Source organism: Hypanus sabinus, chromosome 1, assembly GCF_030144855.1.
Source record: "Hypanus sabinus isolate sHypSab1 chromosome 1, sHypSab1.hap1, whole genome shotgun sequence".
NCBI lineage: Eukaryota > Metazoa > Chordata > Chondrichthyes > Myliobatiformes > Dasyatidae > Hypanus > Hypanus sabinus.
In genome coordinates, this window is record NC_082706.1 from 92,769,396 (window position 1) to 92,790,399 (window position 21,004).

At 41.9% G+C, this 21,004-nt stretch overlaps 1 protein-coding gene across 2 annotated transcripts in view; it reads left to right on the forward strand.

Moving 5' to 3' along the window:
* Positions 1–21,004, forward strand: part of LOC132395550 (collagen alpha-1(XXI) chain-like) — a 210,471-nt gene that overhangs the window by 93,702 nt on the left and 95,765 nt on the right. For both annotated transcript variants that reach the window (XM_059972345.1, XM_059972338.1), the window contains exons 12-14: positions 1,828–1,881; positions 1,981–2,034; positions 15,894–15,947. In XM_059972345.1, the coding sequence (XP_059828328.1) occupies positions 1,828–1,881; positions 1,981–2,034; positions 15,894–15,947 (162 nt within the window). The remainder of the gene's footprint in view (positions 1–1,827; positions 1,882–1,980; positions 2,035–15,893; positions 15,948–21,004) is intronic.

Below are 21,004 nucleotides of genomic sequence, written 5' to 3' on the forward strand. Positions count from 1 at the left end.
TTAAGTGAGGAGGTTGGAGGATTAGAGCCTAGGGAAAGGTTAGAATTACAAATGACAGAGTTTGGGGCTAGGTTAATTAACAGTCAGGGTTAAGAATGATAAAGAATAGAGGTCAGAAGCTCTTTGGAGGCAAGGTGGGTGGTGGTGGTGGGGGGGAGTGGTGGTTGGTGTTTGGGGTTTGAAGAATCTGAGCCTAGACAATTTGTTAAGACATTGGGCAGAAGAGGTAGGGATCAGGAGTGATCAATAGGTTGGGGTCAGAGGTAATCAGATATGATATCGGTTGGCAGTAAATATTAATAGAGAAAGATATGGAAGGTAGGAAGCAGCCTATCACAGCGGGGACCCTCTCCAGAAATAGTTGTGAAATCATTGCCTGCTTCCACAACTGTATGAACCAATTTCATGTGCAACGTTACAGCAGGAACAGCATTATAAGATGGAATGTGATAAGGAAGTCATAACTAGTTCTAGAAGGTGAATAGTCAAACTTCTGGTGGAATACAAAAAGTGCCAGAAAAGGGCATCCTGGTGTTTTGCTCTGGGAGAAGAATGTTCTTAATCTTCAAGCATGTAATAAAAATTAATCCATTATCTATTGAACAGAATTCACCACTGATACTCCTTCAGGGGGAAAAACAATCTCTTGCAAATAAGATTAACTTAAACATCTTTCTTGATATCACATTGCACATTCTAAAACTTTTTGTTTTGGAAACAAATGCATCAAAAATGTATTGACTATCTTTATCCACTCAGTATGTTCTCTCTTATGTTGGAGTTCAAATTAATTAATTTATTCTATTAATGTAAGGTGAATAAAAGAACTTGAAGGTTAACCAGAAGGTTTCATGTCTGTTATCCCTCACAATTTCAACCCTAGATTTGAAAATACTGCAATTCTGAATTTTTCTACAAATAGTGTCTTAATTCCTGGAAGGTGCCTTTACTGTCTGATTTTGGATTAATTCATAGCTTTACTCAGTAGGTAAGCTTTTTTATTAATGCGCTTCTACTCCTTTCTCAAATCTTTCTCTTGACAAATGAAAGGATGGGTGTCAGTGCTTTAAGCCTAGGTTGTACTTATACTTGTAGTGATGTTTAGCTCTATAAGTAGATCGACTTGCAGTTTTAAAATAAACCTGTTATTTCACTCATTGTTGATTTCCCTCCCTGGAATCAAGAAGCAAAAAATGAACTCCTGCATCTTGCATTACTGTTCTAAATTAAACCTTGATAGTCTGTCATCCTTGATAGTGTGTAGGCAAGACACATTGGACCTCAGCCGATGTTTCCTTTCTTCTTTCTTATTGTCACTGCAGATCCATTCAAGGACTTGTTGATAAGGCTGGGACTCAAATTTCCTGAGGATCTGTTCTCCATATTAATTTTATTACAGGGCTGACAATATAGGGACAACTGTGAGAGATGGGCAGGCTTACAACTTTGCATTGTATTTTGGACTCTGCTTCAAATACTTGAATCTTAATCTGCATTGCTCATCTGTTTCAATCACAAAGCTTTGTTTATTAATCCCACATAAACTTTGCCCTAAGTAAACCTCCCAATAGAACTAATTTCCAAATCCTTTCTGGCAAAGATCTCACAATGGGAGCAGAGTGCTCCAGCCTGTTCACTTCAGGATCATGGCATCAACAATCATTCTTCACTAAAATGAAAATCGGGTGAGAAAGAGAGGAAAGATAGGAAAATAAAATTATTCAAAGCTGATGCTAGTTTAAAATGAGTGGAGCTGATAAAACACTAGCAGAATGAGTCCTCTGTGAAGAGAAACCCTGATGTTCCATTTTTTAATTGTACTGTTAGGGTGAAAAAGGACAACAGGGTGTACCAGGAGCACAAGGGCCTTCAGGCACAAAGGTATATCTTGAATGAAATATTTCAGTGATTCAAACCAACATTTTTATATTCAAATGCAAAATATTAATTTTGATTTACTTTACACCGCAATTGTTTTAGGGAGCTGAAGGAGCAATGGGAAAAGATGGATTACCAGGAATTCCTGGAGAAAAGGTAGGTACTTTCTGCTGTATTCCTAGTTTGGCCTTTATAATTGTGGGATTTTAATGATTTCCTAAGGTGTTTTATTGCTTAGAACAAAGTGATGGAAAGTTCAAGTGTTTGACAAAATACAATGTGGCCAAATGCATCAAGGAGGGTGAAGAATGTAAGCCATATCCCACAGGTGTATGGTCCACCTTCCCTGAACCTGTTTCGCCATTCAACCTGGCCACTGCTGATCTAATCTTGGCCTCATCCCCATTTTCCTTCATTTTCCCAGTGACTTTGACCATCCATTCATTAAAGTGCAATCTGCTGGTTACTTAGATAGGCTCTGGAATACAGAATGGGATCAACATTGGGGCAGATGGACGCATGATACATTCCAAATCTCTCAGTCTCAGTATTTGAAAATAATATTAAAAGTATCTTCTTGAAGTCTTTTGCAGGATCACAGAGCATGGGCCAGTGCCCGTCATATATTGTTTATGAAATGCTTTTGCCATTCCTCAATTCATGACTCCAGTTATGTCTTCACTTTGTTTTGAAATACGAACCGAAATAAAGAAACTCCTGACAGATCCAGGATATTGTACTATGGACAGCACAGTGCCATATCTGGTAACGCTGAGTTCAATCCTGACATCTGGTGCAGTCTGACTGGTGCTTCCAGGGTTCTTCCTGTGACCACATAGGTTTCCTCTGGATGCTGTGGTTTCCTCCCACATCCCAAAGACATGTATATGGGTTGGTAGGTTAATTTGCCGCTGTAAATCGACTCTAGTGAGTATTTGAGTGTTAAGAATCTGTGATGGGTGGTGATATAGGACTGTGGGGAGGATTAAAAGAAAAAGGAAGAATATAGGGTTTGTACAAATGGGTGGTTGATGATCAGTGTGACTTTGATCATCTGAATGAAGTTTCCTTACTGTACCTTTCTGTCGCTCTTAACGCACCTTCCTGTTTCAAAGCAAGACATTGGCTTTGTTATTTTAATCATTGAAGTGAGCTTCCCTTCTGCTCGCCATCCTATTCAAAATCACTGTTCTCAGTTATGATCCCCACTTCCAGCCCTCCCAGAGCTGAGGTCCACATTGGCCTCTTCTAGTCCCAATTCCCATACTTCTTGTGCTGGCCAGCCTTGTTTTGGAACGTTGACAGTCTGCACACACTCTTGGAGAGCAAGCCAACATTTCATATAGGGTTCTGCTTCTGGCACAGGCTTTGCCTGCAAACCCCCTACAGAGCAAACAGCTCCATGCTGTGTCCTTCTTGTGGTTAGGAACATCAAATAAACGCTATTCATTTGCCAAGTTGTGGCAATTGACATTCATCAGGTTGGAAGTAAAATTGGGTACTCACATCATATAAAATATTTCCCAGGCAGTGGTCAGCAGAGTGGTCTCCAGCTGGCTGGCCCATTAAATTCCAACTGAGAAGATGAATTTTATGATCTGTATTACAGATACATTGATGTATAACTTATGTCTCTTCTGTTCATCATTACTGCTCTCATTTTATAATTTATACTCCCAACCGTCACAATTCTGCAATGTTGTGGACTATCATAGTGTCATGTTGTTCCCAACCCACGGCAGGCATTCATTCCTTTGTACTGTGGCTGCACTGTCTCCTACTGCTGTGTGCAGCTCTAACAGCTCTCAGGAAGGGCATCATGCTTCAAAGCAGCCCACTGATTTAGTAACCCGCCCACCATCGTTGCCATTCAGCCCCCCTGTCACCATCGCACCATGGCTGCATGGTGTGCTGTCAACAAAAACATTGCTGTTTGTCACCTAGGCTACTTCAACAGAATTTCCCAACCCATGACCTTTACAAGGGCAGCGATTTAATAGGAAGATCACCAACTGCAATTCCCCTTCAAGTCCTGGAACTTCTGCTACTCAAAACATTATGGAAGGACTGTAACAATTTATGAAGACTACCACACTCTTCTCAATGGTTCAAAGGTTCATTTTAATGTCAAGGAATGCATGCACAATACAACCCTGATACTCATCTTCTCCAGATAGCCATGAAATGCAGAAAAACTGAAACTTCCACCATCTCTGGTGGGCTCCCACCACCAAGCACATCTTCCCTCCCCCCCCCCCACATCCCACTTCCAGCTTTCCGCAGGGATCACTCCCTACGCGACTCCCTTGTTCATTCATCCCTCCCCACAGATCTCCCTCCTGACACTTATCCTCGCAAGTGGAACAAGTGCTACACCTGCCCCTGTACCTCTTACCTCACTACCATTCAGGGCCCTCAACAGTCCTTCCAGGTGAGGTGATACTCCAGCTGTGAGTCTGTTGGGGTCATCTACTGTGTTTGGTGCTGCCGGTGTGGCCTCCTGTATATTGCTGAGACCCAACGTAGATTGGAAGACTGCTTCACCGAGCACCTACGCTCTGTCCACCAGAACAAATGGGATCTCCCAGTGGCCCCCATTTTAATTCCACTTCCCATTCCTGTTCTGATATGTCCTTCCATAGCCTCAACCACTTTTCTGATGAGGTCACACTTAAGGTGTAGGAACAACACCTTATATACCATTTGTGTAGCCTCCAACCTGATGGCATGAACATGGATTTCTCAGATTCTTGGTAATGCCCCCCACTCCCCCTCCTTCAACATTTCCCTCTCTCACCTTATATCATCACCTGTCCATCACCTCCCTCTGGTGCTCCTTCCCCCTTTTCTTTCCTACAAAGTGATCTGTCTCTTTCACCAATCAACTTCCCAACTCTTTACTTCATCCCTCTCCCTCCCAGTTTTACATATCACCTTGTGTTTTTCTCTTCCCTCCCTCCACCTTTTAAATCTACTCCTCAGCCTTTTTCTCTCCAATCCTGCTGAATGGTTTTGGCCCGAATCATCGACCATTTACTCTTTTCCATAGATGCTGCTGGCCTGTTGAGTTCCTCCAGCATTTTATGTGTGTGAACTAGAACATCAGACCCCAGTTCCCCAACCCCTGCCTCACACAAAAAGTAACATGTCACCTACCCACCAATTGGCAAGAAGAGCGAAACACACAAAATTGAAGGAAACCAATGTAAATTATAGTCCAATAATCACATAAATCTCAGAATTTTGAAACATCCACTCGTCAGCATTGAGGAGAGCAGCCGCACAAACTCAGTCTTTCTGTAATTACGACTTTGTAATAAATGCTGGCCTTAGATGGCCCAGGTTTGGTTTAAAGTGCAGTGATTAGAACAGGTCTTGACGAAAGGGACGTCATGAAGTACGATAGATTGCGGTAAAACTCTGGTATTCTGGACCACTTGAGTGGTGCTGGTTTGGTGTGTTAGTTAATGCACCAAAACACTTCTAATTAGCAAGTTTTAGGTTTTACTCATTAATTTAATATGTAACAATTCATTTCCCAGTGTCCTGTGGGGGCGTGTCTTATTTTGATTGCTGAAAGTTGCTTTCATTGTGATTGGTTAGTTTAGAAGCTGCAGCTGCATTTCCCATTGGACAGCTGCCTGATGTCCAGTTTCAAATGTCCTGGGTATATAAAATAGTATGTGAAAGGGGCTTGTTCCCTTCTTCCTTTGTTTAAGGCAAGACAATTGGGAAGGTTTGCTCTGCGTGCACCTTTAACCAAGTATGTTTGTTGAATATTCAGATTTGTAGTGTCTGTAACTTGGGGAACATGAATGTTTGCTCGCATTTTTACTGTTTGTAAATAAATGATTAATATACGTATTCCAAGTCGATGCATTTCCTGTCTCACTTTGCTGGACCTGTGAACCTGATACAACATTACATCCAGTAAGCTAGGTAAGATTAAAGGGAGCGTGGGAACTGGGGCTCCTGTTAGCGAGCACAACAGCTAAGTCCGAGTAAGTGGAAAGGGCACAGGAAGCATCGCCTGGTGAACTTGATGCAAAGCGTTACAATATCTGAATAGTCAGATAGTGAATTATTGGGGTTTTTGCTGTAGTTGGGTCTGTCATCAGTTCACAATGTCATCTGAGCTGCTGGATAAAAAATATGTCTAACAGCTGTGGGGCCTGTGAGATGTTACTGAACAAGGCCAGCAGCAGACTATCCCCTTAACTCACAGTATTTCAGGACTGGGACTGGATTAGAGGAAAAATGAGGAGGATAAACTGAGTCAAATCAGACACAAAAAGTGGTAATAGTGCATGGAGGGAGGGGAGAGGGGAAAGCAATGGAAGACTGTCAGACTGCTCTGCCTGCTTCGTGCTTCATGTCTGTGAGCTTTGCAGCCTTTTGCCCTGCGATGTGATGAACTGAGACCGAGGCTATGGGCCTACTCCAGCTGCTCTGGTTTCTTATCTATGGGCTCAATTTGGTTCAGAATACTGTTGCTTGCTTTTATTATTTGCATGATCTGAGTTTCTTTTCCCTCTTTCTTTGTACATTGATTGTTGGCCTTTTTTTTAGGTGGGTTCTTTCAGTTCTCTTTGTGTCTGCCTGTAAGCAGACTAATCTCAAGGGGGTATAATTTATAGACACTTGGATTATAAATCTACTTTGAATCCTTTGATTCAGTAAAAGAAAAAAATATAATTTTACATTTAGTAATGTTCATACAGTATATGAAAAAGATTATTTTGCATGCAAAATGAAGCTCAAAAGCATTAAGCAGTTCTTTTCCTGTGTCACTGAGTTTAATTAATTTAACATTAACAATTATACTGTTAAAAAGACACCAAGATAGATGCTGTTGTGGTTGGTAGAGTCATTGGCCTGCAGATTTTTAATGCGGGTTTTGGAAAAGAAAACAGCAAGATCAATCAGGTGTTTGCATTCCTGCAATCGTTGAGTGATTAGCTCTTGGGAAGGTTAGGTTTAAGTATAGTGGCCTTTGTTGGAGTGGGTCAGTGTTAGTGGCTTTGGCTCAAGAGGCTTAAGTGGGGAGAGGCAAAGGCTGAGGTAGGTTTCTGGTAAGTTTCCTTCATTCTCTGTCTTATCACTGACTGGTAGTGTAGTGAGAATGGGCTAGGGACAGTGGTGTGTCCTTCATGTAGGATTTGGGAGTTCTAGGAGACCTCCTGTCTCCCTGATAACTAGATCCAGCTGCAGCTAAGGAGCTGTAAGGAAGCACAATGAGGGACAGGGCGGGAAGCAAACTGTAACAGGGTTGTTGTCATGGGTGATTTCAGCTTCCCTAACATTGATAGGCACCTCCTTTGTGCAAAAGGTTTAGATGGAGTGGAATTTGTTTGGTGTGTCCAAGAAGCATTCCAGACACAATATATAGACAGGCAGGCCGACTGAAGGAAAGGCCATACTGGATCTGACGCTAAGCAAAGAACCATGTTGGGTGTCAGATCTCTGCGGATGAGCATTTCAGAGACAATGACCATAACTATCTGAACTTTACTTAACAGCCTTAGAACAAACTATATAGGAAAGTACTTAAGACAATAAGACATAGGAGCAGAATTAGGCCATTTGGCCCATTGACTGTGCTCCAGCATTCCATCATAGCTGATTTATTATCCCTCTCAATTCCATTCTCCTGGCTTCTCCCCATAACCTTTGATGCACTGACTAATCAAGAACCTATCAACCCCTGCTTTAAAGCCATTGACTTGGCTTCCATGGCTGTTTGTGGCAGTGAATTCCACAAATTCAGTACCATCTGGCTAAAGAAATTCCTCAACATCTCTGTTCTAAATGGACATCCCTCTATTTTGAGGCTGTGCCCTCGTTCCTAAACTTCTGCCACAAAAGGAAGCATCTTCTTAACATTCACTCTATTCAGACCTTTCAATACATGATAGATTTCACTGAGATCCCCTTCGCTCTTCTGAACAACGGTGAGTACAGGCCCAATTCCATCAAACACACCTCATACATTAACCCATTCATTCCTGAAATCATTCTTGTGTACCATCTCAGGTCCCTAACCAACGGCAACACATCTTTTCTTAGATGAGGGGCCCAAAACTCCATGTGGGGTCTGATCAATGCCTTATAAAGTCTCAGCATTACATTCTTGTTTTTATATTCTAGACCTCTTGAAATGAATTCTAACATTCCATTTGCCTTCCTCACCACCAACTCAACCTGCAAGTTAACCTTTAGGAAGATTTGTATGAGGATCCCCAAGTCTCTTTGCAACTCTTGAGTTTTGAATTTCTTCCCCATTTAGAAAGTAGACTCTGCTGGGTCTCAGTATACCACCCTCAGAAACTGGATACTGGACTCCCTAACAGTAAGGCCACAGTCAGCCCATGTGGGCGGCAGTGTCTCTCAGCCCACTACACCAAGCATTGGCACTCCCTATATCATGGGATCCAGCTCAAACCGTGTCATCAAGTTTGTGGATGACACGACAGTGATTGGCCTTATAGAGAATGATGACGAGATTAAGTACAGTACAGAGAGGAAGTGGAGCGGCTGGTGGATTGGTGTGAGAAGAGCAGCCTAACACTGAACATGGAGAAGACAAAGGAAATCATTGTGGGCTTCAGGAAGATGCAGTTGAGCCTTCCGCCTCTGTGTATACATGGCTCCTCTGTAGGGAGAGTTAAGCGCACCAAGTTCCTGGGAATTCACATCATGAATGATCTCACCTGGTCTCTTAGTATCACCTCCCTAAGTAAGAAGGCACAGCAGTGCCTCCACTTCCAAAGAAGATTGAGGCAAGCAAGGCATCTCCCCTGCCCCCCTGATCCTATCTTAACTGCATTTTATAGGAGCACCATTGAGAGCATTGATGCACCATCAATAACTCACTCTGAGACGTAAAGGCGAGATATCAGCTTTTATTGACTGGAAGAAGGAACCAGCAGTGAGTGACCACCATACTACATCCTGGAGACTGAGAGGCCGGGCTCAGGCTCTGATTGCCTTTATACAGGGGTCTGTGGGAGGAGCCACAGGAGCAGTCAGCAGGGGGCATGTCCTGACAGGCACACGTAGTTCACCACAAGCATCCTGACCAGTTGCATCTCCATCTGGTATGAGAGCAGTTGAACATCAGACCAGAAGCCCCTACAAAGGACTGTGAGAACATCTGAGGGGATCGTAGGGATTTTCCTACCACCCTTTGGGGACGTTTATCAGGAGCACTGCAAATGCAGGACCATAGAATTATTAAGGATACCATCCGTTCATGCGGCATCCTCTTTGACTCTCTACCATCAGGCAGGAGAACACGATGCATAAAAACAAGAATGGTCAGGATGAGAAAAAGTTTCTTCCCCCAGGCCATTAGGCTTCTGAACTCCCTGCTGTATCGTATTTGAAGTGTCACTGGTTAGTCTTGTTCTGTACCTTACAATATTTAATATTAATGCACTTTTGTTTGTTATTTATACACGATTCATCTGTAGATTTTATCCTTACTTTCACAAGTTATCATGTGCTCTATGGATTATGTGTACTTCTGTACTTTACATCCTGGTTCAGAGAAATGTTGTCTTGTTTCTATATATATTATATGCTTTTATATGTTATATACATGTATGTAGTTAAATGATAATAAACTTGACTGGACATTACTTGACCACTGATGTCAGACTAACCAGCCTATAATTTGCTTTCTTCTGCCTCCCTCCCTTCTTGAAGAGTGGAGTGATATTTGCAATTTCCAATCCTCCAGAACAATTCCAGAACCTAATGTTTCTTGAAAATCATTACTCTACCGCCACAATCTCTTCAGCTTCTTTCAGAACTCTGGGGTGTAGTCCATCTAGTCCAGGTGATTTATCTACCTTCAGACCTTTCATCTTCACAAGCATCTTCTCTCTAGTAATAGCAACAACACTCACTTCTGCCCCCGACACTTCCAAATTTCTGGCATACTGCTAGTGTCTTCCACATTAAAGCCTGATGCAAAATGCTTATTAAGTCTATCTTCCATTTCATAGTCCCTATTACTACCTCTCTGACGTCATGTTCCAATGGTACAATATCCACTTTCGCCTCTCTTCTGTTCTTTATATAAACAGAAAATACTTCTGATGTCCTCTTTTATATCATTGGCTAGCTTATCTTCATATCTTGTCTTTTCTCTCTTGTGGCTTTTTAGTTGCCTTCTGTTTCTCAAAACTTCCTAATCCTCTAACTTCCCACTAGTTTTTGCTATATTATATGACCTCTCTTTTGCTTTTGTGCTGTCTTTTGACTTCCCTTATCAGCCAAGGTTGCCTCATTCTTCCTTTAGAATACATCTTCATCTTTGGGATGTATCTAATCTGCACCTTCTAAATTGCCCTCAGAAAATCCAGCAATTGCTGTTCTGCCATCATCCCTGCTATTGTCCCCTTCTTTGGCCAGCTCCTCGCTCATGCCTCTGTAATTCCCTTTATTCCACAATAATACTGATAAATTTGACTTTATCTTCTCTCTCTCAAGTTGCAGGGTGAATAACAACATATTGTAAGGTTTCCTTTACCTTAAGTTCCCTAATCAAATCTGGTTCATTACACAACATGCAATCTAGAATTGCCATCTCATAGGTATTCTTCAAAGTCCCTCTCTTGGTATCCAGCACCAACCTGATTTTCCCAGTCTATCTGCATATTGAAATCCTCATGACTATCCTAGCATTGTTGTTTTTATATGCCTTTTCTATTTCCCCTTGTAATTTGTAGCCCATTTCTTGGCTACTGTTCAGGGGTCTGTACATACTCTAACTCCCATCTGTGTCTTTTCACCCTTGCAGTTTCTACCCACAAAGAGACTACCTCTTCCAATCCCATGTCACCTCTTTCCAAGAATTTGATTTCATTTTTTTTTTTGCCAACAGAGCCACTCTATTTCCTCTGCCTACCTCTCTGTCCTTTCAATATAATGTGTATCATTGGATGTTAAACTCCCCACTATAATCTTTCAGCCATGATTCAGTATTGCCCAAAATGTTGTACCTGCCAATCTCTAACAGAGCTATCGGATCGTATACCTTATTCTGTATACTGTTTGCATTCAAATATAACACCTTCACTCCTGTATTCATCAATTTTTGCCCCCATATTGCACTTTAACTGATCTCCTTCACTGCAGTGTTGCCCTATCAACTGCCTTCCTCACAGTCTGATTACACACTGCATATGTACGTATACCTTCTGCCCCATCCTCAGCCCTATCATTCCAGTTCCCATTCCCCTGCAAAATTAGTTTGAACCCTTGCCAATAGCTCCAACAAACCAGCCTGCAAAGAAAATTTCCACCGTGTGACCAATCCTTTTTATACCTTCAGTTCCTTAGGATTGATTTAGCCAAGGGATAGCAGTAGAGATACACACCCAACAGTATTCTTATGGTTGAGGGGAACGGTCACAGGGGTGCTCTGCACTGGCTACCTATTCCCTTTCCCTCTCCTCACAATCATTTAGTTACCTGTCTCCTGCAACTTAGGTTGACTATGCCCTGTTGTTCCTCTCTATTCTCATTCTTCCACATGAGACAAATGTCATTGAGCTGCACCTCCAGTTCCTAAAAATGGTCTCTAAGGAGCTAATTTAATTGTGGGAGGGGAATTATGATGCTATTAGGCAGGAACTTGGGAGCTTAATTCAGGAATGTTGTACTCAGGGAAATGCACAATGGAAATGTGGACATTGTTCAGGAAGCATTTGCATGGGGTTCTTTATAAGTGTCCTATTGAGACAGGGAAAGGTTAGTAGGGTACAAGAGGAAGAAGGAAGCTTAAATAAGGTTTAGAAAGCAAGAATCAGGCAGGGCTCTAGATAATAATAAGGTAGCCATTATTAAGGGAGTAGTTGAAGAATGGACTAGGGGAGAAGGCCTTGGCAAATACAATTAAGGAAAACTCCAAGGTGTTCTACACTTGTGTGAAGAAAAGGAGGATGACTAGAGTGACAGTAGGATTGATCGGGGATAGAAGAGGGAACATTCCTGAAGTCAGTGGAGATATGGGAGGTCCTTAAAGATTACTTTGCTCCAGTATTCACCAGTGAGAGGAGTATTGACGATTGTGAGGGTAGCACGAAGTCAACTGATAAATTGGAACATCCTGACATTAAGAAAGAAGACCAGCATGAACTTTTGAAAAACATTAGGCTAGGTGATTCCCCAGTGCTGATAGAATATACCCCAGGTTACTACAGCAAGCAGGGGAAGAGATTACTATGCCTTTGGCAATTATCTTTGCATCCCCACTGTCTTCAGAGATTTGCTCTGGAACCCCTGCACTTTGTGAGTTTTATAAATAACTTGGATGAGGAAATGGAAGAGTTGGTTAGTAAGTTTGCAAGTGATATGAAGGTTGGGAAAATTGTGAGTAGGGTAGAAAGTTGTCATAGGATACAGTGGGATATTGACGGGCTGTAGAGTGCGTCTGAGAGGTGGCAGATTGAGTTCAATCTGAAGAAATATGAAGTGATTCATTTTGAAAGATCAAATTTGAAGGCAGAATACACGGTTAATGACATGATTCTTGGAACAAATCTTGGGATCCATGTCTACAGATCTCTCAAAGTTGCCACACAAATTGATAGGGTGGTTAACAGGGCAAATGGTGTGTTGGCCTTCATTAGTCAGGGGATTGCATTCAAGACAGCAAAGTAATGTTGCAGCTCTATAAAACCCTGGTTAGACCACTCTTGGATTATTGTGTTCAATAGTCCAACGTAGATTAAGAGACCACTTCGCCGAGCATTTACGTTCCGTCCTCCAGAACAAGTGGGATCTGCCAGTGGCCAGCCATTTTAATTTCATTCTCATTCTGATATGTCCATTCACGGCCTCCTCCACTGTTGGGATAAGGCCATACTTAGGTTGGGTAGCCTCCAACCTGATGGCATGAACATCGATTTCTCAAGCTTCCAGTAATGCCTCCACCCCACACTTCTCCATTTCCTATCCCCTTGTTCCTCTTCATGTTATCTCCTTGCCCTCCCATCACCTCCCTCTGGTGTTTTCGCCCCTCCCTCTTCTTTCTTCCATGGCCTTCTGTCTCTTTCACCAATCAACTTCCTAGCTCTTTGCTTCATCCCTCCCCCTCCAAGTTTCACCTACCACCTGGTGTTTCTCACTCCTCTACCTCCAACTTTCAAACCTACTCCTCAGCTTTTTTTCTCCAGTCCAGCCGAAGGGTTTCAGCCTAAAACATTGACTGTACTCTTTTCCATAGATGCTGCCCGGCCTGCTGAATTCCTCTAGCATTTTGTGTGTGTTATTGTGCTCAGTTCTGCTTGCCTCATTATAGGAACGATTTAGAGGCTTTAGAGAGGGTGCAGATGAGATTTCCCAGGATGATACTCAGATTAGAGAACATGTCTTGTGAGGATCGGTTGACTGGGCTGAGGCTTTTCTCTTTGGAGTGGAAGAGGGCGAGTGGTGACTTAATAGAGGTATACAAGGTGAAAAGATCCACTGGATAGCCAGAGACTTTCCCAGGATGGAAATAGCAAATATGAGGAGGCATAATTTTTAGCTGATTGGTGGAAAGTATAGAGGGGATGTCAGAAGTAAGTTCTTTACACAGAGTGATGAGTGCATGAAACACCTTGCCAGGGATGGGGTAAAGGCAGATACATTAGAGACATTTAAGAAACTCTTAGAGAGACCCATGGATGATAGAAAATTGGAGGATTATGTAGGAATGAATGATTAGATTGATTTTAGAGTAGATTAAAAGGTTAGCACAATATCGTAGGCTGAAGGGTCCGTACTGTGCTGCAATATTCTATGTTCTAAAACCAGATTTCTGTGTGTTCCAAACAGAATTTAGATGCAATTATGGCAAATTCTACAAAACTCCAGGGAGGCTGAGGGTAAACGTCATTTGTGCCAGTTTTCATCTCCCTCTCCTTCCCTTGAGCTTGATTCCCAGTTTGCATATTAATAGAGAGCTACATGAAATTGGTGTTTTTGAGAGCAAGATTATGACATGGTTGATGTTACTGGCCACAAAGCCAATGCAATTGTACAATAATATTTGGACTTCACCAGTTTTACTTTGATTGCAAGGAAAAACTCAACCTTGCATGTTGACAGGGAACCAGTTAAATCTTGTATTATTTGCTGGCAGTACAGAATGTTTTTCTCCTGTGCTTTTAAGTGGTTGACTGTGGTTTTAATTCCCTGGACTTGAAGCAGTTACAAAGCATAAATCATCACAGTCTATTCAGGCAGGCAAAGTGCTTGCTTGATATTCCAGACTTTAACTTCTTTAAAATACTACAGATGCCTTAAATCTGAAGCTTAATCTGAAATCACTGGAAACTAAGCAGGTCAGGCAGCAACTGTGGAAAAGGGAACAGTCAGAACTGTCCTGTTTTGGTTTAATTAAAATTGTCCGTGAAATGTTTGTGCTTGTAAAACTAATCTCTTATGAGACCATAATGGCCAACATTCAGCAAGCAATATTCACGTGCACATATAGTCCCACATTACTTCACAGGAGCATTGTCAGACAAAATATGACAATGACCACATGCTAATTAGTCTGGATAGGTGAGTAACTGCTATGTCAGTCATGGTAAGTTTAATTTATTGCATTGATCTCTGTAGTTACCTTAAAATAAGTGTTTAATTGTGCATATCGACCACCCTTATTAAGATGGACTTGGGTAATAAATTGTTTAGGGATAGTCATTGCACAAGGGAAATCATGTCTCTCAAACAACACACACAAAATGCTGGTGGAACACAGCAGGCCAGGCAGCATCTATAGGGAGAAGCACTGTCGATGTTTTGGACCGAGACCCTTCATCAGGACTAACTGAAAGAGAAGATGGTAAGAGATTTGAGAGGGGCAGGGGGAAATCTGAAATGATAGGAGAAGACAGGAGAGGGTGGGGTGAAACACTGATTTCTCTAACTTCCGTTAATGTCCCTCCTCCCCCTTCTTACCCCATCCCTGATTTATTTATTTTCCCTCCCCTCTTTTTTTTCTCCTTCTGCCCATCACTCCTTGCCTGTTCTCCATCTCCCTCTGTGCTCCCCTCCCCTTTCTTTCTCCCTAGGCCTCCCGTCCCATGATCCTTTCCCTTCTCTAGCTCTGTATCCCTTTTGGCAATCACTTTTCCAGCTTTTAGCTTTACCCCACCCCCTCCTGTCTTCTCCTATCATTTCGGATTTCCCCCTCCCCCTCCTACCTTCAAATGTCTTACTACCTTTTCTTTCAGTTAGTCCTGATAAAGGGTCTCGGCCCGAAACGTCGACAGTGCTTTTTCCAATAGCTGCTGCCTGGCCTGCTGCGTTCCACCAGCATTTTGTGTGTGTGTTGCTTGAGTTTCCAGCGTCTGCAGATTTCCTTGTGTTCATGTCTCTCAAGTTGAGTTTTTTGAGGAGGTGACTAAGAGGATTGTCAAGGGCAGTACAGTATGTGTTATCTATGTGGACTTTAGCGAGCCATTTGACAAGCTTCCACATAGTATGCTCACACGGTATCCAGGGTGAGCTAACTAACTACAAACGTTTGTAAAAGCAAAATTGACTTCGTGATAGGAGTCGGAGGAATGGTAGTGAAGGGTTATTTTACAGCGTAGAAGCCTGTGTTGTGTCTGGGGTGCAGGAAGCTGATGGTGAGCTTATTAATATTTATAAAATCATGAGGGGCGTAGACATAATGAACGGTCAGAGCTCCCCCCCCCCGGGAGCCAAAAACCAGGAGAGAGCAGAACGATTTAAAGCACACCTGAGGGGTAACTTTTCTCTTATATAGAGGGTAGTTGTGTTTAGAGTGAGCTGCCAGAGGAAGCTATAGGGTGGATACAATCACAACGTTAAAAAGACATTTGGACTGGCACATAGGATAGGAAAGGTTTAGAAAAAGGTTGGCAAAACATGGGCAAATGCCACTATCCTAAATATTCATCTTGGTTGGCATGGATGAGCTGGATCAAAGGGGCCTTTTTCTATGCTGTATGACTTTGTAACTAAATTATGAATATATTTCATTTCAGGGTAGCAGTGGTGAAAAAGGAAATCCTGGTGCTCCTGGGCAACGTGGTCTTACAGTAAGTGTATTTAAGGTCACAAGAGTCTCTCAAGGAAATGATGGACTGCTTAGTTTGTCAAAATCTGGTGAAGTTATGGCATTTTTGCTGCAAATCAGTTTTTTAAATAATGGCACATATTGGAAAAATGCTAGTTTTACTTCCAGACAGGGTATTTTCACCGCCTATTCCTGAAATAGTGCAATTAGTATTATAATTTAGACCTCAGGATAGCTTTAGGTACATGAGTACAGTCCCTGTTTCCTGTTTTGTATTTTCACAATTTCATGACTTCTTTATGGTCAGCCATCAGTTGATTTGCACGTGTGGTATGCTTTTTAATGGAATAAATCATTTACGTTCACTACAGATTGTCTGCAGGTTACGGCAGGGATCTATCCCAATCAACTGTTGATAAGGTGAACAGTGTGGAAGTTAGAAATGTGGTCAGGAACCAATAGATGCCTCCAACACCCAGAATGTCCAACCCACATACTCCCAAAAGCTTGTTTGTATGTGCAGATTGTACATAACTTGGGAGGAGCTATACTTGAGGTAACATTGGAGAAAGAGTGCCACCCTTTTACCATATGATGGACGGAGAAGTTTGCCTAACAGTGATTTTTGAGGTTAATCACCTATGTCCAATAGTGGATTTTTTTTTCTTCTTTTCTATCAGTTCTATCCAAAGAAGGCTAAATAAATGGTCATGTCCCTGTCAACCTTTACCAATTCTTATTGATACGCCATAGACTGTAGATGCATAATGGGCTGGTATGTTGACTGCTCTGCATATGACTGCAGAAAACTTCAGTGAGTAGTGGACAAAGCTCAACACATCAGAGAAACCAGCCATCCCCTCTCTGCACTTTGGCTACACTTCTCGCTGCCTCGGTAAAGCAGCCAGTGTACTCAAAGACCCCACCCATCTCTTCTCCGCTCTTCCACTGGGAGAAGTTATAAAAGTGCATTTCACCAGGCTCAAGGACAGCATCTACCCCAGTGTTATAAGACTATTAATGGTTCTCTAGTATGATAAGTTTGACTCTTGGCCTCATAATCTACCTCATTATGATCGTGAACCTTATTGTTACCTGCACTGCACTTTCTCTGTAATTTTGCAGTTTGTATGCATTGTTATTTGCTTAACTTGTTCTACGTTAGTGTGTTTAATAATGATTTTATCTATAGGAATAGTATGAAAGACTAGTTTTTTACATGTTTGCACATGTGGCAACAATAAACCAATGCCAGTTACATTTCCTTTTAAGATCCCAGCAGTGTCATTTAGATCACTCACTCCTCAAATTTCTCTTCTTCCAAAAGTTCAAGGCTAGATAATGTAATTTCTCTTATCCTTGAGTTGTCGTCGTAGGTAGTCATGGTTGAGAAAGACCATTTCAACCATTTCAATTCATTCATCAAGGATAACTTTGACAGCTATCTCCCTAGTTCTTCCATGTATTAAAACATTTGTGGAGCTTCCTGATGCTTATTGCAATAAATTTGCAAGTTTAATGTTTGTACTGAGGTCACTGTTCTACAAATGGAAAAAATCCATTCCGTTTGCTAACCTTCAGGAAGTAACTCAACTCCTAACATTCCAAGGCTTTTCCAGCATCTACAGTACAAGGCACCAAAGCAGGAGCATAATTCAAAGATCAAAGTAAATTTATTATCAAAGTTAATATATGTCACCATATACAGTCCTGAGATTTGTATTCTTGTGTGCATACCCAGTAAATTCAAGAAACATAATAAAATCAATGAAAGACCACAGCCAACAGGATGGACAAACAACCAATGTGCAAAAGACAACAAATTGTGTAAGTGCAAAAGAATAAATAAGCAATAATATGGAGGACATGAGATGAAGAGTCCTTGAAAGAGAGTCCATAGATTGTCCATTGTTAAGTGAAGTCATCCCCACTCGTTCAGGAGCCTGATGGTTGAGGGCTAATAACTGTTCCTGAACCTGACGATGTGAGTCCTTAAGGCTCCTGTGCTGCCTTGCTGATGGCAGCATTGAGAAGAGAGCAGAACTTGGGCGGTGGAGGTTCCTAATGATAGATGCTGCTTCCCTGTGACAGCGTTCCTTGTTGACGTGTTCAGTGGTGGGGAGGTTGTTGCTACAGCACCACTCAGCAGGTTTCTGATCTCCCTCCTATATGCTGATTTTTCACCACCTTTGATTCGTCCTATGACAATGGTGTCATCAGCAAACTTGAATAGAGCATTGGAGCTGCTCTCAGCCACACACTCATAAGTGTAAAGTGAGTAGAGCAGGGTCTAAGCACACAGCCTTTTGGTGTACCTGTGCTGATGGAGATTGTCGAGATGTTGCCAATCAGGAATGACTAGAGTCTGCAAATCGAGCATCCAATTGCACAAGGAAGTATTGAGGCCTATTGAATAGGTTTGAGCAGATGACGGTATTGAATGCCAAGCTGTAGCCGATAAAGCTTATCCTGATGCATGCGCTTTGCTGTCCTTGCGTCCCATGGTTGAGTGACAGCCAATATGATGGTATCTGTGGTGGACCTATTGTGCAGGTAGGCAAATTGGAGCGGATCCAAGTCACTTCTCAATCAGGAGTTGATATGATACCAACTCTCAAAACACTTCATGTCAGTGGATGTAAATGCTACTGTATTATTGTCATCAAGGTAGGTTACCATGTCCTTAGGCAATGTTATAATTGAAGCTTGCTTGAAGCAGGCTTCAAGCACTTCATTCTGCTGAAGCAAGAGTTTAAGGATATCAGTGAACACTCTAGCCAGTTGATCAGCACAGGTCTTTAGTACTTGGCCAGTTACTCAAAGTCAGCTGGTTGCTTTCCACGTGTTCACCCTCTTGAAGAATACGTCAGTCTCAGAGACTGACATCAGAGGTTCCGGGGGTGGGGGGGGTGGTGGGAGGTTGTGAAGATTCGTCCATGTTTTGACAGTTAAAAGGAGCATAGAAAGCATTAGTTTTATCTGGGAGTGAAGCCCTGCTGTCAGCTATGTTGCTTGGTTTCACTTTGTAGGAGATAATAGCATTCAAGCCCAGTCACAGCTGTTAAGCATCCTTCAGAAATTCTTCTGACATGGCTTTCCAAAGATTGCGCCTGGACCTCGTCTTTCTCAGTTGCCTCTGATCTGGCCCTTAGCAGATTGTGGATCTCATAATTCATCCAGGGCTTCTGTTTGGGGAGGACAGAATGATTTTGTGGGGACACACTCATCTGACTGTTTTTATAAAGCCTGTGACAATTGTGATGTATTCATTCAGTTCTTCTCATGAGTCCTTAAACACAACCCAGTCCACCGACTCAAAGCAGTCACATAGCTACTTCTCTGTCTCCCACAACCACTTCTCTTTTGTCCTCATCTCAGGCGCTTTGCTCTTTAGCCTCTGCCTGTATGCAGATAGGAGGACAGCCAAGTTGTCTCATTTCCCGTATTGGGGTCTGGGCATGGAACAGTAGACATTTCTTAACTTAGTATAGCAATGGTCCAGTTTTTGGGACCCCTGGTGCTGCAGTGAGAGTAATTCAAAAGAGGTATACTTAGAAGTTTTGTTAACAGCCCACAGTATGCTGCCGTGGTTCACTGGAGCCGTCGTGATGATATACTCTGTGGTTCCCTGAATAAGTGCACTTCCAATGACTTTTAATAAGGTCCACCTCAAAAAGGTGGGTTCACCCCTGCCCACACCCACTCTGCTCTCACTCTGGATAGCATAATTAACATGACAGTAAATGCATTAAACAAATCCAGCAAATGATGATTAATACATCATAGTACAATAAATAAATATTCCAGAAGCAAGAGAAAAACATTTCTAGCTTTTTTTGCCAGAGTCAACTATTGTGTGTGAGGTTAATGCTTTTTTGTACTCAACTCCGTATTTCATTCTATTAAATTTGTGTAATTCAATAGATGGAAATGAGAACTGGCTTGTGCACACTTTTAGTGGTAGCAACCACAAAAGAAATCCTTTGTCTTATTGGACAGATCTTCAGCTTAGTACCCAGTCCTGCTCATTACTCTCCTATACCCACCAATCACCCCCACACCAACTTGCCCTTTCGTGACCATTCGTGTTGCGGAATTATCCAGTCAGTCACTTGGCCTCAGGTGGTGTATCCTGAGGCCCTGTCACCCCAACAATCCTTCTGAGAGCAGACGTACTATTTTTACATGTACTATTTTTACAGTTGCCAAAAGAAAGGAATGGTTGAAGAACTAGAAATTAATTAAAACATAAAGAAAAAGTCCCATTTGTATTTACCATTTCACTCAGAAACAATGGCTACATGCGTTTTTTTTTGTGTATTACTCCAGCATCCCTGGTGTAAGCTCCTCATCCCTGTATATCCACACTCCACCCTTGGTCTCTCTACTGAGTCCAGCAGATCAGAAGTGCTGATGCTTTCCCCCATCATCCAGTTCCATTACAACTTCACCATTTCAATGCCCAGGTGTGGAAGTTGGAGATATGCAGAGGAGTGAGTGGTGGAGAGCTGGCATCCTGAGTTGAACAGCCTCAGTCATTGTACTGTGTGTAGTATATTTAATATTTCAGTAATGTTTGAGTATTGTAAATGTATTATTTGATAAAGCATTCTTTGTTTACATAATTCATGATGTATTATATGTAAGAAGTACATGAATGGCAAACATTACTACGCACGTCACTAATAAAGAAGAAAAACTAAGTACACAAATATCCAGGCTCCTGCATTTTTCTTTAAGTTAGTTTCTGGAGTTACAAAACGTAAGTGGTGATGAAGAAATTTTAAAATGAACTGAAGACAACCACCTACTGTACCTGTTGAAATACAGCATGTTTTTCCTTGGAAAGAAGAGAGAGTTCAGAGTCTTTTTTTAAAAAAGGCTGAAAACAGACTAATTAACAAGCACAATCAGGGGTTCATGATCAGTAAGTACTGGGGAGATAATAATTTTTTTTTAAAAAGGAGAAATGGTACATCAAAAAGATAGACATGTTTGATTGCACAACAGATAACTGGATGATGTATACCAAAGAAATTGAGTAGTATTTTGAAACAAATGAAATAGCCAATGGAAAAA